The sequence below is a fragment of the Schistocerca americana genome, chromosome 5, assembly GCF_021461395.2.
Source record: "Schistocerca americana isolate TAMUIC-IGC-003095 chromosome 5, iqSchAmer2.1, whole genome shotgun sequence".
NCBI classification, from domain to species: Eukaryota; Metazoa; Arthropoda; class Insecta; order Orthoptera; family Acrididae; genus Schistocerca; species Schistocerca americana.
The window spans coordinates 65,422,969-65,438,168 of NC_060123.1; the positions used below are offsets into that span (position 1 = coordinate 65,422,969).

At 40.6% G+C, this 15,200-nt stretch overlaps 1 protein-coding gene across 5 annotated transcripts in view; it reads left to right on the top strand.

Moving 5' to 3' along the window:
* Positions 1-15,200, top strand: part of LOC124615485 (alpha-N-acetylglucosaminidase) — a 372,979-nt gene that overhangs the window by 107,601 nt on the left and 250,178 nt on the right. For all 5 annotated transcript variants that reach the window (XM_047143421.1, XM_047143422.1, XM_047143418.1 and 2 more), the window contains exon 10: positions 5,965-6,114. In XM_047143421.1, the coding sequence (XP_046999377.1) occupies positions 5,965-6,114 (150 nt within the window). The remainder of the gene's footprint in view (positions 1-5,964; positions 6,115-15,200) is intronic.

A 15,200-nucleotide genomic window follows, 5' to 3' on the forward strand; every position in this document is an offset into this window, starting at 1 on the left:
ATCTGTTACGGATAATGCTGGGATGCTTCCTTTGATAAGGACATGGCTGACTTTCCTCTGTGCCGCCCCCCCCCCCCCCCCCCCCCCTCTACCCTGTCTCAATTACTGTCTCTGTTACTGACAGCTTGGGGTTATCAGGTTTGGTGAACAGTGCAATGGAATATCTGAGCCAGTCTTTAAAAATAACTTCAGTAGAATGGAAATGAAGTAGCATCCATCATAAAATCCTTAAAATCTAAGTGTTCTAGTGGTTATGATAACATATCAATGAAGTTACTCAAAGAGTGCTCATGCGAGTTGAGTTCTATCTTAAGTTATTTGTGCAATCAACCTCTTATCAGCAGAACATTTCCAGACTGGCTAAAATATGCTGAAGTGAAGCCTCTTGTAGAAGGGGGATAAAGAGATACCATCAATTTATTGACCAATTTCACTTTTGCCGACTTTCTAAAAATATTTGAAAAGGTTGTGTTCAAGTGGCTCCTTAAGCATCTGACTACAAATAATATATTGTCCAAGTCAGAGTTTGGGTTTCTTAAGGGTTCTGATATAGAGAAATCTATTTATGCTTACAGTGAGCGTGTACTTAATTTATTAGATAATAAATTAGAGGCTACTGGCAATTTCTGTGACCTGTCAAAGCCTTTGACAGTGTGAACCACACCATTCTCTTAAGTAAATTAGAATATTATGGTGTCACCAGTAGTGCTGTGAAATGGTTTGTGTCTTATTTGTGTCTTATCTAACAGGAAACAAAGGGTGTCATTGCGAAATACCTGTGCAGTAAGCAGTCAGTCTTCATCTGACTGGGAATTAATTACATGTGGTGTTCCATCTGGGGTCCATTGCTTTTTCTTGTGTACATTAATGGCCTTGTTTGCAGATGATACAAACATTGCGATAAGTAGCAAGCCAAGTACAAATTTAGAAATAACTGCTAATCAAATTTTCACTGGCATTTATAAATGGTTTAAAACTAATTCACTCTCATTAAACTCTGAAAAGACCTACTATAAGCAGTTCAGAACCTGTAAGAGGTTTCCTTCCAGCATGTGTATAACATATGAACACATGCAGATTGAAGAGGTTGACATTGTTAAATTTCTGGGACTACAACTCGATAATAAATTTAGTTGGGAAGGGCATACCACAGAACTGCTTAAGTGCCTAAACAAATCTGTATTTGGTGTGAGAATGTTGTCAGATGTTGGAGATATAAATATAAAAAAGCTTGCATGCTTTGCTTAATTTCATTCTGTTACGTCATACAGGATCATATTCTGGGGTAACTCATCAAACCGAGCAAAAGTTTTTAGCATGCAAAAGCATGTAATAAGAATTGTTTGTGGTGTAAATTCAAGAACATCATGTAGAAACCTATTCAAGGAACGTTGTATTCTAACCATTGCTTCTCAGTATATTTATTCCTTGCAAGTAATATATCTTTATTTCCAACCAATAGCTCAAAACATAATAGCAATACTAGGAATAAGAACAAATTACATAAAGACCTAAAATCACTTACCTTGGTGCAGAAGGAAGTCCAATATTCAGGAACACACATTTTCAATAAATTGCCAGCAACTTGGTTTCAGACAAAGCATGGTTTAAACAATGTTTGGAAGACTTTTTGATAGGCAACTCCTTCTACTCTATAAGTGAATATTGTAACAGAGACTGTTAGGCCAGCTTAAGTAAAAATGTCTGTTAGATTTCAGTTTTGACAGCACTTTGTCACAACCGTCAACATTACGTATTTTGTGTTTGATAAATTTATTAATAGTGCATGACAATGTTTCGTTCTGACAGTGTATTAATTCTGTAAATATTAGCTGTTGCATTTTACTGTATTGTATTCATCTATTTTGACTATCTCCTGGCAAGTGATCAGGGTAGTAAGTATTATATTCAAATGTTTTATGTTTTTTATGTTATAGTTTCTGACATGTTCCACACCCATGAGAATCATCTTATTTTTTGGGTCTATGGAACGAAAACTGAATCTAATGTAATCTAATCTATCTCCTGTAGTGATCTTGTAGTCAACGGGACATTAAATCCTAATCGTTTTTCCTTAACATTGATGTGGCCCATTTCAGCAGATTGTCTGTCGCAGGGTATGACATTTGGTTGTATCCCTTTGATCTGAGTAATAGTGCAAAGTGTATTGAATCAATTAGTCAACAATCAGGAAGACTGCATGGTATGGTCCAACACATGAGACAGGGAAATGAGCTGTGTTGTTTGCTTACACTGTGCAACAGTGTTGCACAGCCCCTGTTAGAGTAGTGGTTATTTTTGTCTTTTCAGTTTGCCTGCTCTGTTAACATGTACCACTTAAACCAAGTATCACACTATCCCAATTTGAAACCATTCTATTGAATGGGCGTATCTTGATAAGCATTTGGTTTGTAGTAAGAAACAGATTGACATTTTCTGTTGAAACACATGGTGAGAAGTATTTGTTTAGACTGACTCCATCTACACACTGCAAAATTAAAATTGAAAATATGTGCCAAAACACTAGACAAAATGCACCTGATGACAAATGAGACACATCCAGTATATTGTGAACAGTAATGGTCCTATCATACTTGACTTGCATCAGATACTACATACATCAAAAAAAGTTTTGCATTACCCCAGTTCCCAGAACTCCTGAAGATATATGTTGACTGTGGATATTGTATCACAGACACAGTCCCTTTGACTGTTCAGAGATGTCACTAAACCGCCCAAAGATGTAAACAACCATGCATGAGCAGCGCTTATTAGCCGCAGGGGATCCGACAGCCGATCAGTACCAGTCATTCCACCAGGAAGGAGGTAATCGGCTCGTGTTGTCTGAAGTTCAACCATGCGTAGACAGTCAATACTGCAGTTCGATCACATCCACATTGTTACTTTGTGCCAGAAAGGGCTCTCAGCAAGGGAAGTGTCCAGGCATCTCGGAGTGAACCAAATCGATGTTGTTCAAACGTGGAGGAGACATAGAGAGACAGGAACTGTCGATGACATGCCCAATGGCTACTACTGCAGTGGGTGACTGCTACCTATGGATTATGGCTCGGAGGAACCCTGACAGCAATGCCACGGTGTTGAATAATGCTTTTCGTGCAGCCACAGGACGTCGTGTTATGACTCAAACTGTGTGCAATAGGCTGCATGATGCGCAATTTCACTCCCGACGTCCATGACGAAGTCCATCTTTGCAACCATGACACCATGCAGCGTGGTACAGATGGGCCCAACAATATGCTGAATGGACCGCTCAGGATTGGCATCATGTTCTAACGTTCTAAAGACTTAAAGTGTGAATGTGAATCTGTGTTATATCGGATTATTCCCCAAAACCACCTTCCACTTCTTTATGAGGTGACTTAAACTTGGAACTTGCAGCCACTCTTCTTTACTGGGTAGCCGGCTGCTGGAAACCCTCTTGACTTCTTCTCCGTCGACTAACGCTAGGTACAGGAATTTTTAGGCTCTTTCTACTTAATGAAATAAGTAGACATACAAACTTTACTTTTTGTCAATTAACGATGTATTTGACCTCCATACACAATAAAACTCACACTTTACACATAAATATGTAACTTCCTGTAAGTTTTTTGTACAGCAGAACGTCAGAAACAAATTGGGTTACAATTAAAAGAAAGTTGGCTTAGATACCATAACTTCTCGTAACACGAATCAGAAAATAAGTCTTGCCTATGGCAACGTTATGTCAAGAGTTTTTAAGAGTTCTTTTTCAACTGTCCTTGTTTTAATAACAGTAGTCAATGACACAATAAGCACAGAGCTGCATATAAACTCCATGGTTCTTCTTACACAGATACTAAACCATTTATGGATTGCCCAAGAGGTACTTGTCGGTGCCATTCGTCCGCTGTTTCTACTCTCTTCCTGCGACTGATTTTAAATCTGCACACACAAACATGTGACTTGCAGAAGGTAGGATTCTACCACCCTCACTCATATCCAGAATATCGTGTGTTTGAGACGGTAGAAGGCTGAGTGGTTCCAGAATTTACACAGAAATTCTCGAATCACTACAAAGTTCTCTTCACCGATGAGTGTCGAATATGCCTTCAACCAGACAATCGTCGGAGACGTGTTTGCAGGCAACCTGGTCAGGCTGAACGCCTTAGACACACTGTCCAGCGAGTGCACCAAAGTGGAGATTACCTGCTGTTTTGGGGTGGTATTATGTGGGGCTGACGTATACCGCTGGTGGTCATGGAAGGCACCATAATGGCTGTACAATATGTGAATGCCATCCTTCAATCGATAATGCAGCCATATTGGAAGCATATTGGCAAGGCATTCGTCTTCATGGATGACAATTCGTGCCCCCATTGTGCGTATCTTGTGAATGACTTCCTTTAGGATAACGACATGCCTCTACTAAAGTGGGCAGCAAGCTCTCCAGACATGAACTCTGTTGATCATGCCTGGGGTAGATTGAAAAGGGCTGTTTATGAACGATGTGATCCATCAACCGCTCTGACGGATCTACGCTGAATCGCCGTTGAGGGATGGGACAGTCTGGACCAACAGTGCATTGATGAACTTGTGGATAGTATGCCGTGAGGAATACAGGCATGCATCAGTGCAAGAGGACGTGCTACTGGGTCTTAGAGGTACCGGTGTGTACAGCATTCTGGACCACCACCTCTGAAGGTCTCGCTGTATGGTGGTGCAACATGCGATGTGTGGTTTTCATGAGCAATAAAACGGGCGGAAATGATGTTTATGTTGATCTCTTTTTCCAATTTTCTGTACAGGTTCCGGAGCTCGCGGAACCGAGGTGATGGAAAACTTTATTTGATGTGTGTATTTTCATTTCTGATGATGTCTGTACGGTAAGAATGATGTGATGAGTTCTATTTGAGAGGAAGTCTTCAATTCACATATCTGTCTCGGTATTCTATAAGCAAGTATTTTGTTTACCTTGTGACTGTATGAATGTGTACTGAACACTTGCCAGATGGCAATAAACACAGAATCAACCTGGTCCCTACTATTTACAGCCTTCTGGATCTTATGAATGAACTGAGAAAGCTGAGTTTTACATCATCATCGAACATCAAAACTGTGATTTCTGTTGTGCCTGAAATATCAGTGAGTTATTGTTAATATCTGAGAGTGTGAACCATTGAGAAGTTTCTTGCCAAACAGAGGATCCTTTATTAGTGGAAAGCTTAGAGTTGTAGAAGTATACATGAGGAAGTGACTGTCATGTCAAGAAGACAAATCTTCAAGAAGACACAGTCACAAACAGAAGATGATACAAACAGTAGCTTTGAAAGACACAGGTCCATTTACCTTGGAAAACAGAAGAAAGTTTTTGTATGGGAAAGACAGTTCTAAGATTAAGTCACAAAGCTGTCAGAAAAGTGGATTGAGACAGCAGCACAGGACAAAATGGAAATCAAGAAATACGTCAGTATTTCGTTCTTTATCACACATGCAAACTTTTTTTTCCCTTATTCATTTATGTCTTAGATATAACAGCATTTATGTAGTTGTCATGCATAAGAATATATTAAGCAAGTTCAGGGGCAATGAACATTGTTTTGTTGATGTCTTTCTTGTAGTTTATACCTGAAACCTAGTTTATACTACACACTTTTTCTGATATTTGAACGAATACCAAACTCTTCTGCAATCAAAACAGTAACGTATTCTCTTTTTGTTCGGGAAGTATTTCTTGTATATAAATGAGAATTTTAAACAATAATATGTAAGTTGCTGCTTTTCAAAAAGGATTTACTTTCCCAGCTATACTTAGTAACTGCTGTTCACCCACTAATACTTGTTTATTGTTTATCAGACACATTCATTAATCTTCACTGGAGCTTTCTTCCTGTACTAATAATTTGACAAACAGCATTATCTTATGTTATAGCCCTGTATTGAATGATTGGTGTGTAATATAATTCTTTGTATCTTCCATTTTAGGGTCGTATGATTGTACTGGACTTACAGTCTGAACTCAGTCCACATTACGAAGAACTGGATTCGTATTTTGGTCAGCCATTTATTTGGTGCATGCTGCATAATTTTGGTGGCACCCTGGGTCTCTATGGTGCTATTGAAAATGTTAACCGTGTAAGTAACAATGATGGCCAGTACCTTTTAAAAAGCAACTGGGTGATTAGAAATCAGTAGCATTATTTTGTGCATTATTTTGTGCAATATTTTGTAATTTTAATAACTATGTCTTATCACATTATGATGAGATTCTTAGATCATATTCACCATGGGAATTTATTTGGATTTAAACTGCTGTATTCATCTACCTGCATTAGCCTATTATACATTCCATCTTAATTGTGCAGAACAGAACTTTTCCACATGCAAAAGTCCTCTTCTTAGTATTTCACAGTTGCTGTGACTGTGAAACGAGACAGTGTAGTTGTTAAGGTATTAGTCATGAGTTCAGGATTAGCAAGGTTTGAAACACCATCTGGCTTGATTTAGATGATGTAGTTTTCCTGAATCATTTGGGAAAAATACTGGAGTGGTTTCTTTAATGTGGCTATGGCTAAATTGCCTCATCCCTGTCCATTTGAGTTAATACCCCCTATGTGATGAACTTGACATTAATGAGGTATTAAAATTTAATTTTTCTGCAATAATCAGTGGATAAGTAGTAGAAATATTTCATTAATCTGTTGATAACCTGCATGGGTTATTAAAATAACAAATGTTATAAAGAAATGAAATTATCTGAATGATAATATGTAAACGTGGATAGACTGGTCCCCACATAATACAAGAGGTATGAAGAAGAAATGGAAAATTGCTTAGCTTTCAGACTTCTTAAGAAAGCCCCCCCCCCCCCCCCCCTCACACACACACACACACACACACACACACACACACACACACACGTCACTGTTGTCGAGGGATGACAATATTGCTCTCTCTCTCTCTCTCTCTCTCTCTCTCAGTTTTTTGGTAATTGTCTCTATTTAATAAGTATTTGGTGGGCAAGATTACAGTAGTCTCTCTCTCTCTCTCTCTCTCTCTCTCTCTCTCTCTCTCTCTCTCTCTCTCTCTCTTCTGGCACATTATACAGCTTCTGGCATGTTCTGCAGCTTTTCATCCTTCACCATGTGGTTCTCGTTGTTGAGTTTGATCAACCATTCCTCTTCCAAATTTTGCAGTAGTGTGGATCATGCAGGAAAGTTCGCCCAATGAAATTTACATTTCCAGCTTTGTGCTTTTCTATCTTTGCCAGCTGCTTTTCTGGCAAAAATGATACACCCAAAACCCAACACGGTAGACATCCTGTTGGGGGGGTGGTTGCATGGTGGTAGCCCCCCAGACCACGGAAGTATCGGACTATTGGTGCCTGTGCTGAAAACTCCCTATTTATGCCAAGAAGTATGTGTCTGTCGTTGCTGGGGCATGGGGAATCCGGGCAATGCTCCAGATAGCCATTGCTGTGGCAGGTTGGTGCCTGTGGGGGTAATTGGTGGTACCAAGGTTGATGACTTTGAAATGAATTGGCTTAAACTTTATTCTGTTGATGGCCACATGGCCCCAGCAGTCTCTTTGGAAGGAAAGGATTAATACAATGTGGAGAGATATGATTCCACAATGTTTCCTTCCCTGGGTGCGCTGTGGGATGAACATAGAGCCAAGAAATGGGGAGAAATACTCCCAGCAATACTTAGTTTTCAGTGTTGCAGGCCTTTGATAAGATGTGTGACATTCTTATAACTATCACTCTCCATAACAGTCTCAGTGGGGGCATAGGGTATCGTTTCCCACTGTGACCTCCTTTTACAGACCGGTTACAAGTTACATGCCAATTTGGAATGATGGGGTGCACATTTTCCCCATTGTGTCCAGAGAAGGTCAAAGGACAATAGGGTTGACACTGGGGCCTTCATTGCCACCTTTGAAGATGACTCGTTGCCTGAAAATGTCAAGGTGATGATGTTGGGATGCACTGTGAAATCATATTTTCCCCTTTCCATGTGGTGCTTCAAGTGCATGAGATTTGAGCACATGTCTTTGAGTTGCAATGCCAGCCCCATCTGTAGACATTGTAGATGTCAATTGCACTCAAACGCTCCTGTTATCCCTCTCCCTGTCTGTGTCAGCCATGCAGAACACCGTTCCCCCCCTTCAGCAGACTGCACCATATTCCAAAGAGAAAAGAAAATACAAGCATACAAGACTCTTGAGCGACTTGTGTACCAGGAAGCCAAGAAGAAATACAGTTGTTAGCATCCTGTACATACGACAATGATGTTTGCTACAGCTATGATGACATCATCCTCTCTAGCAAGAGTACCCTTTCCCTTTGCTTCTTCTATGCTGAGCCCTCAAGGCTGCTCGACTAGACTCAGTTTGAAGCCATTTTGACTATTTTTCAACCGTGACTTTCTCAAGAAATATGTAAAGGTTTTTTTTAATTTACCGCTACCAGTCACAAACTTTGTCAACTATTGTATTACTTATTTATTTAGCAACATGTTTCGAGGGAATACCTCATCTTCAGGCTAAATGGCGTTACAAAAACTATTTTACAATAAGGTCATACATAACAAAGATAACTACAGCATTTATGAAAAGACTATGTAACATCAGTATGACCTTATTGTAAAATTATTTTTGTAATGTCATTTAGCCTGAAGATGAGGAATTCCCTTGAAACATGTCACTAAATAAATAAGTAGTACAATTGTTGACAAAGTTAGTGAGTGGTAGCAGTAATTTAAAAAATCTTTACATAGACTTAGTTTCCTGGAGGTTGGGAGCTGGCCTCCTATTGTTTCCCCCACACCCACTTTGGGATCGTTGACTCCCCATGCACTGGAGACTTCAATCCCCAACCCCCAGCCGGAGAAGAAACACCCTTCTCTGGCATCCCTCATCAGGGAGGGGTCCCTCAGGACACTCCCAAGATTCTGCTGATATGGAATTGGGTACCAGCCAGTGGCTGAAGGAGCCACGGGTTGCTGGTCATAGGGCTTCGTTTTCCTATTCTCTCCCTGAAACCATGGCAAACAGTTCCTCATGGATGTCGAAATCATCCAAGGAGAAAAGGTACAAAATGGAGACATCCAAGATGAAGGAGGTTCTGATAGTTCCTATGCCACTGGGCTCCGGGGCAGAGTTCGGGGTGACTCCTGTGGCACTGGATTCCCCTGCACAACCTGCTTTAGAACTGATGTGTGTTGATGCCATATCCTCACAACTGTGGTTGCAGGCGAGCCTGGAGCATGACCTGCCTCCTTGGTCCCCTCACATTCTCACAGGATACAAATAGTGTGATCCCCCCCAGTAGAACTGTAGTGGTTTTATCCACCACCAGGCTAAGCTGCGACATGTTCACTTCTGTGTTTCCTCTGCTTTCTGCATTGACCTCCAGGAAACTTGGTTCCCAGTGATGCAAACCTCTACCATCAGTAGCTATTGAATTTGTATGTACATTCTGGACTCTGTCTATGGCAAATGCATGTCACTTGATACAAATTTGAGGCTGTGGCTGTTTGTGTGAAGGTGTCTGAATTTTACTGTCTGTTATGGGTATTTCCCTCCTGATGGTGAGGTGTCTCAGAACACGGTTGTCTGCAGTGATTTCTCAACTCCAGTCTGCAGTGATTTCTCAACTCCACCCACACTTTCTCAATTTGGGTGATGTCAGTGCCCACAATGCTTTGTGAGATGGGACTACGGCCACTGGCTGTTCCAAAGCTATTGAAACTATGTTCCCACAGCTTGATATTTGTCTACATCTACATACATACTCCACAACCCACCATATGGCACTTGTCGGGGCGTATCCTGTACCACTCTAGTCATTTTCTGTCCTGTTCCACTTGCAAATGTAGCAAGGGAAAAACAACTGTCTGTATGCCTCTGTGTGAGCCCTAATTTCTTGTGTCTTATCTTCATAGTCCTTACCTGATATGTTTGTTGGCAGCAGTAGACTTGTTCTGTAGTCAACTCTAAATGCCAGTTCTCTAAATTTTCTGAATAGTGTTCCTGGGAAAGAATATTGTCTTCCCACTAGGGATTCCCATTTGAGTTCCAGATGTATGTCCGTAACACTTGCGTGTTGTTTGAATCTGCTGGTAATAAATTTAGCCCCTGAATTGCTTCAGTGTCTTCCTTTAATCTGACCTGGTACGGATTCCAAGCATTCAAGCCATACTCAAGAATAGGTCACCCTGGTGTCCTGTATGCAGTGTCCTTTACAGATGAACCACACTTTCCCAAAATTCTCCCAGTAAACCTAACTTGACTATTTGCCTTGCCTACCACAATCTTCATGTGCTCATTGCATTTCATATCACTTGGTAACATTGTGCCCAGATATTTAAAGGATATGACTGTGTCAAGCTGGACACTTTTGATGCTGTATTGAAACATTATAGGTTTGGTTTTCCTTCTCATCTGCTTTAACTTACATGTTTCTGCATTTAGAGGTAGCTGCTGTTTCACTAGACAATTTGTCTAAGTCATCTTATATACAGTTACAGTCATTCAACTTCAACACTTTGCTGTACACCACAGCATCATAAGAAAACAACCACAGATCGATGCCCACCCTGTCCGCCAGATCATTTATGTATCTAGAAAATAATAGCAGTCCTATCACACTTCCCTGAGGCACTCCTGATGGTACCCTTGTCTCAGATGAACACATACCATTGTGGGCAATGTACTGGGTTCTATTACAGGGTGTATATGACCCAGGACAACCGGGAGATCTGCGAAAAACTGGGAACTTTTTCATCAAGGAGAAAACCGGGAAAAACACAGGATTTTTTTAGAATTCTGGGAATTTTTCATTGTTTTAGTTTTATGTTAAATTTTTGTAATTTTGGCTGGTAAGAACCGATACTCTAACAAAGAATGTTACTGTATCCTGCTACTGCAGAATAATACTTCAACAATAAAACGTAAACGAGAGAAAAAAACGAAAATAACTTAAATTGCAAAGGAAATGTGCCATTTACAACAATGACACACAGAGTTCATGCAAGCATCTGCCAATAGCAAAATGTGTCAAAGACTTTAGGAAGACTATGAAATGCAATAACAACAAATTGCCTCCGATGAGCGTGAAGTCACAGCTGTTTATATCAGATTCATTTTAGCAGTTACGAGTGGGCTCATGTGCATGTGCAATTGAGTCACATTTGAGTAGTAGTTTCTCATGCTTTTGGCTACAGGAATGTGGCTGTTGGCTGTGCAAGCAGTCACAGCAAGCAGCTAGATGCTACCGGGAGAAGGGGGTGCAAAATTCATATTCTCGAGGGAAAAAAAACTTGTTTCACAAAGCGCCTAGCATCCAGCGCACATTGGTCTATCGGTTATTCATATGATTTTGAAAAGCATACCTGTTGGTTTTTGAACATTTTTGAACACATTTTAAGTTGATTTCTGAATGAATCATAAGTTGATTTTTGAATGCGTGCATACTGTACATGATGTCTCTTGGGAGAATCCTCGTCGCATCTAGAAATAAACTTTCCACAGACAAAAGGGGACGCGCCTATACGAGCTGAGTGGAATAAAGCCGAACGGATTAATGCCAATCGTTGTCTTATTATGTGGTTTATTGGGTTTGCGAATGATCAGTGTTGTTAAAATTACTAGCGAAATCCATATATTCAGACTACCAGAATGGAAATAAATGACTAACAGGAATAACAGGTGAGAAAGATTACGTATTATCTTCTCGGTGTATCCAAGAAAATGAAATTTTGACAGAAAATTTTTGGCCATATCGCTACACAAGTAAGGACCAGTTGTACAGTCCCTGGCTAGCAGCCGCTTACCGTATTTACTCGAATCTAAGCCGCACTCGAATCTAAGCCGCACCTGAGAAATGAGACTCGAAATAAAGGAAAACAAAATTTCCCGAATCTAAGCCGCACCTGAAATCTGAGACTCGAAATTCAAGGGGAGAGAGAAGTTTTAGGCCGCGCCTTCAAATCGAAATAAAGTTGGTCCATTCTAATATGAGACACAATTTAGGTATAATGAATGACGATACAGCTACAGTAGTTTGGTTCGAGTCATAAGCTTAGCAGTTAAGCTTTACCAAGTAGCCATTGCTATGCGTCAGGCGCTCCGTCCGTATTTATAAGGGTACCCTTCCTTTTTCACGTGCTTCGTCTGGTTTGGATCGATTGCTTATTTTGCTTTGATCTGATAAGTGCCGTTTTCTTTGTTATTGGTGTTTACGTCACTGTAAGCTGAAAATGCATTACTGTGCTGTGTCATACATTGTTTGTCGCATTCTGATAAGCGTGTTTACGGCCTGTCGCCGCTCGCGGCATGGCTTGCTTTTGCGCGCGCTACCGCCGCTTACAATTAAAAAACAAGACAGCGGAATCGTCTCATCAGCGAAACAATGGCAAGAGACTGCTATTTGTTGTTACTTACACTCTGCTGCTTTCTTTGATAATGATCAACAAGAGCCAAATAATAGACTGCGTATGATAGAACATGTTCTGAACGAGAGTTAGGCGAAAATTTTTCTCCGTTTGAAAATCTTTGCGGCCGCTTCTTTAGTATGTCAAATTCTGCACAGAAATTAGTCATCTTACATTTAAAAATCTAGTCAATTGCCGTGCTTCATTTCTGACTGTATCACTATTAGGCATAAGAATAATACAAATATAAACATGACACGATACGTATATTCTTCCGCGCTTGCTGTTGTCTCGCTCTAGTTTCGAGTTTATTAGGCAGACAGGATTTAAATGAGATAGCAGGAAACACGAAAGAATACATGGCAAAATGTTTTTATTTGTATTACTCTTATGGTGAAGAGAATACTGCATGTGATTCTCATTTCATCAGGTTCCTATTAGCAACCATCTCTTCTCACAGGTAGGAAAAAATTCAGAACGTAGAGTTGGCCGTATTGACAAACATCCCAAACAGTTTTGCCAGTCGGATTTTCGTAGTACATTGAAATTCTGCTACATTCGAATATGAACAATACGGAATTTGTATTATTTCGTTGGATAATGTATGAAAATGCAGTGGTCGAAACTCGGGGCGGAGAAAAAAACCTAGTCTTCCATCTTTTTTTTTTTAATTTATTTACTGACGCATTGGTTTTGGCGCCAGTATTTATCTTTGTGCCTACAAAGCATGCCTGTGTAGTGCTACATATATTCTACTGCAGAAGTTAGTTGTGGTGGCACCTATCAACATTTTTCAGAACTTCCGCTTGCTTTGCACTCGATTCTAAGCCGCAGGCGGTTTTTTGGATTACAAAACCGGAAAAAAAGTGCGGCTTAGATTCGAGTAAATACGGTAAGTTCTATTCTGGATGTAACATGGAAAACGTGTCTACGAACATTTAAAACGCCTAACCGGAGAATACTCGCTGGATAACTAAACCTGTGATTCTGGCAGAGTTAGTGAAGTTAATCGGCAAACAAATTTTGACAATGGCAGGAATAGCTACAGTATTGATGATTACAAGATTGTTTGTTAGAACGAGGAAGGAGAAGAAATGAGGACATCACACAAATTATGGAAGAAGAAGACGATTCCAAATTTATATAAAAATCATACTACTTTTCAATCTCATGCTTGAGAAACTGGTGCGTATGAATGAAATGTGAAACTATTTCCTAACATAAAGCTTTTTGCTTGTAGTAGGCCTAATAGGCATTTGATATTGGTACTTCGTGAATTATATTCTGTCGTGTCATAAAAATGATCATTTGTGCCAAAACAGTCTCGTTTATTTGGCGTGTGTTACAAAATTTCTGCAATATTAGAAAGGCCTATTTTATTTTATTTAGCAGACAGTGACAAAATAGACGTAATCAGATCGAGAAACCACACCAGTCTTGGGTATTATTTGTATTAATAGCTTTTTCAGTATTAGATAACGACATTTCGAATTTTCATGTAGCAAAATGTTTGACGAACTTTGATGAGGTAATAGATTCTTTCGCAGAAAGGAAAGCATGCCATGTAAAGCTGTAACAAGCTTAGAGAGAAAAAAAATGCTAGGAACTAACGATTGAAGAAATGTGAAACAAACACTAACAAAGAGATAGAGGGGCTGGCCAGTACTTACCTCAGCTCAGTACAACCGATAGATACACAAAAAACAGAACCGAAAATTTACGTTCCTAGCTTTCGGAATAAATGTTCGTTCATCAGGGAGGAGAGAGGGGAAAGAAAGGGAAGAAGGGAAAGTGGATTTAGTTACTCACAACCCAGGTTATGAAGCAACAGGGAAAGGAAAAGGAAAACAGGGAGGGTAGCAAGGATGGAGGCATGGTTGTCAGAGGGAAGCCAAAGATATTCTACTGTAAGTACTGTGCCAGCTTCAAACCAAACAGGATGCATACCGAAGTAGAGAGGTATATAGTATAAAGATAAACACAACTATGTAGGATGAAAAGATGCGTGAATGGCTAAAGAGGAAAGGGAAAGAGGAGAAGACTGAAGAGTAAATGGGAGTGAGGTTGTTTAACGTAGGTTCAGTCCAGGGGGATGGCGGGATGAAAGGATGTGTTGGAGTGCAAGTTCCCATCTCCGCAGTTCAGAGGGACTGGTGTTGGGTGGGAGAAGCCAAATCGCACATACAGTGTAGCAGGTTCCTAGGTCCCTAGAATAATGCTGGAGGGCATGCTCCGCTACTGGGTATTGGACATCTCCTAGGCGGACAGTTCGTCTGTGTCCGTTCATGCGCTCAGCCAGTTTAGTTGTTGTCATACCGATGTAAAAGGCTGTGCAGTGCAGGCATGTCAGCTGATAAATGACATGTGTAGTTTCACACGTGGCCCTGCCTTGAATTGTGTATGTTTTACCAGTAGCGGGGCTGGAGTAGGTGGTTGTGGGGGGGCTGCATGGGGCAGGTTTTGCAGTGGGGTCGGTTACAGGGGTAGGAACCGCTGGGTAGAGAAGGTAGTCTGGGAATATTGTAGGGTTTAACAAGGATGTTACGGAGGTTAGGGGGGGCGACGAAAGGCAACTCTGGGTGGTGTGGGGAGAATTTTGTCAAGGGATGATCTCATTTCCGGGGTTGACTTGAGAAAGTCATATCCCTGGCGGAGTAATTTGTTGATGTATTCGAGGCCAGGATAATATTGGGTGACAAGGGGGATGCTTCTGTGTGGTCTGGGGGTAGGAACATTGTTGTTGGACGGGGGGGAATGTATTGCTCGGGAGATCTGTTTGTGGACAAG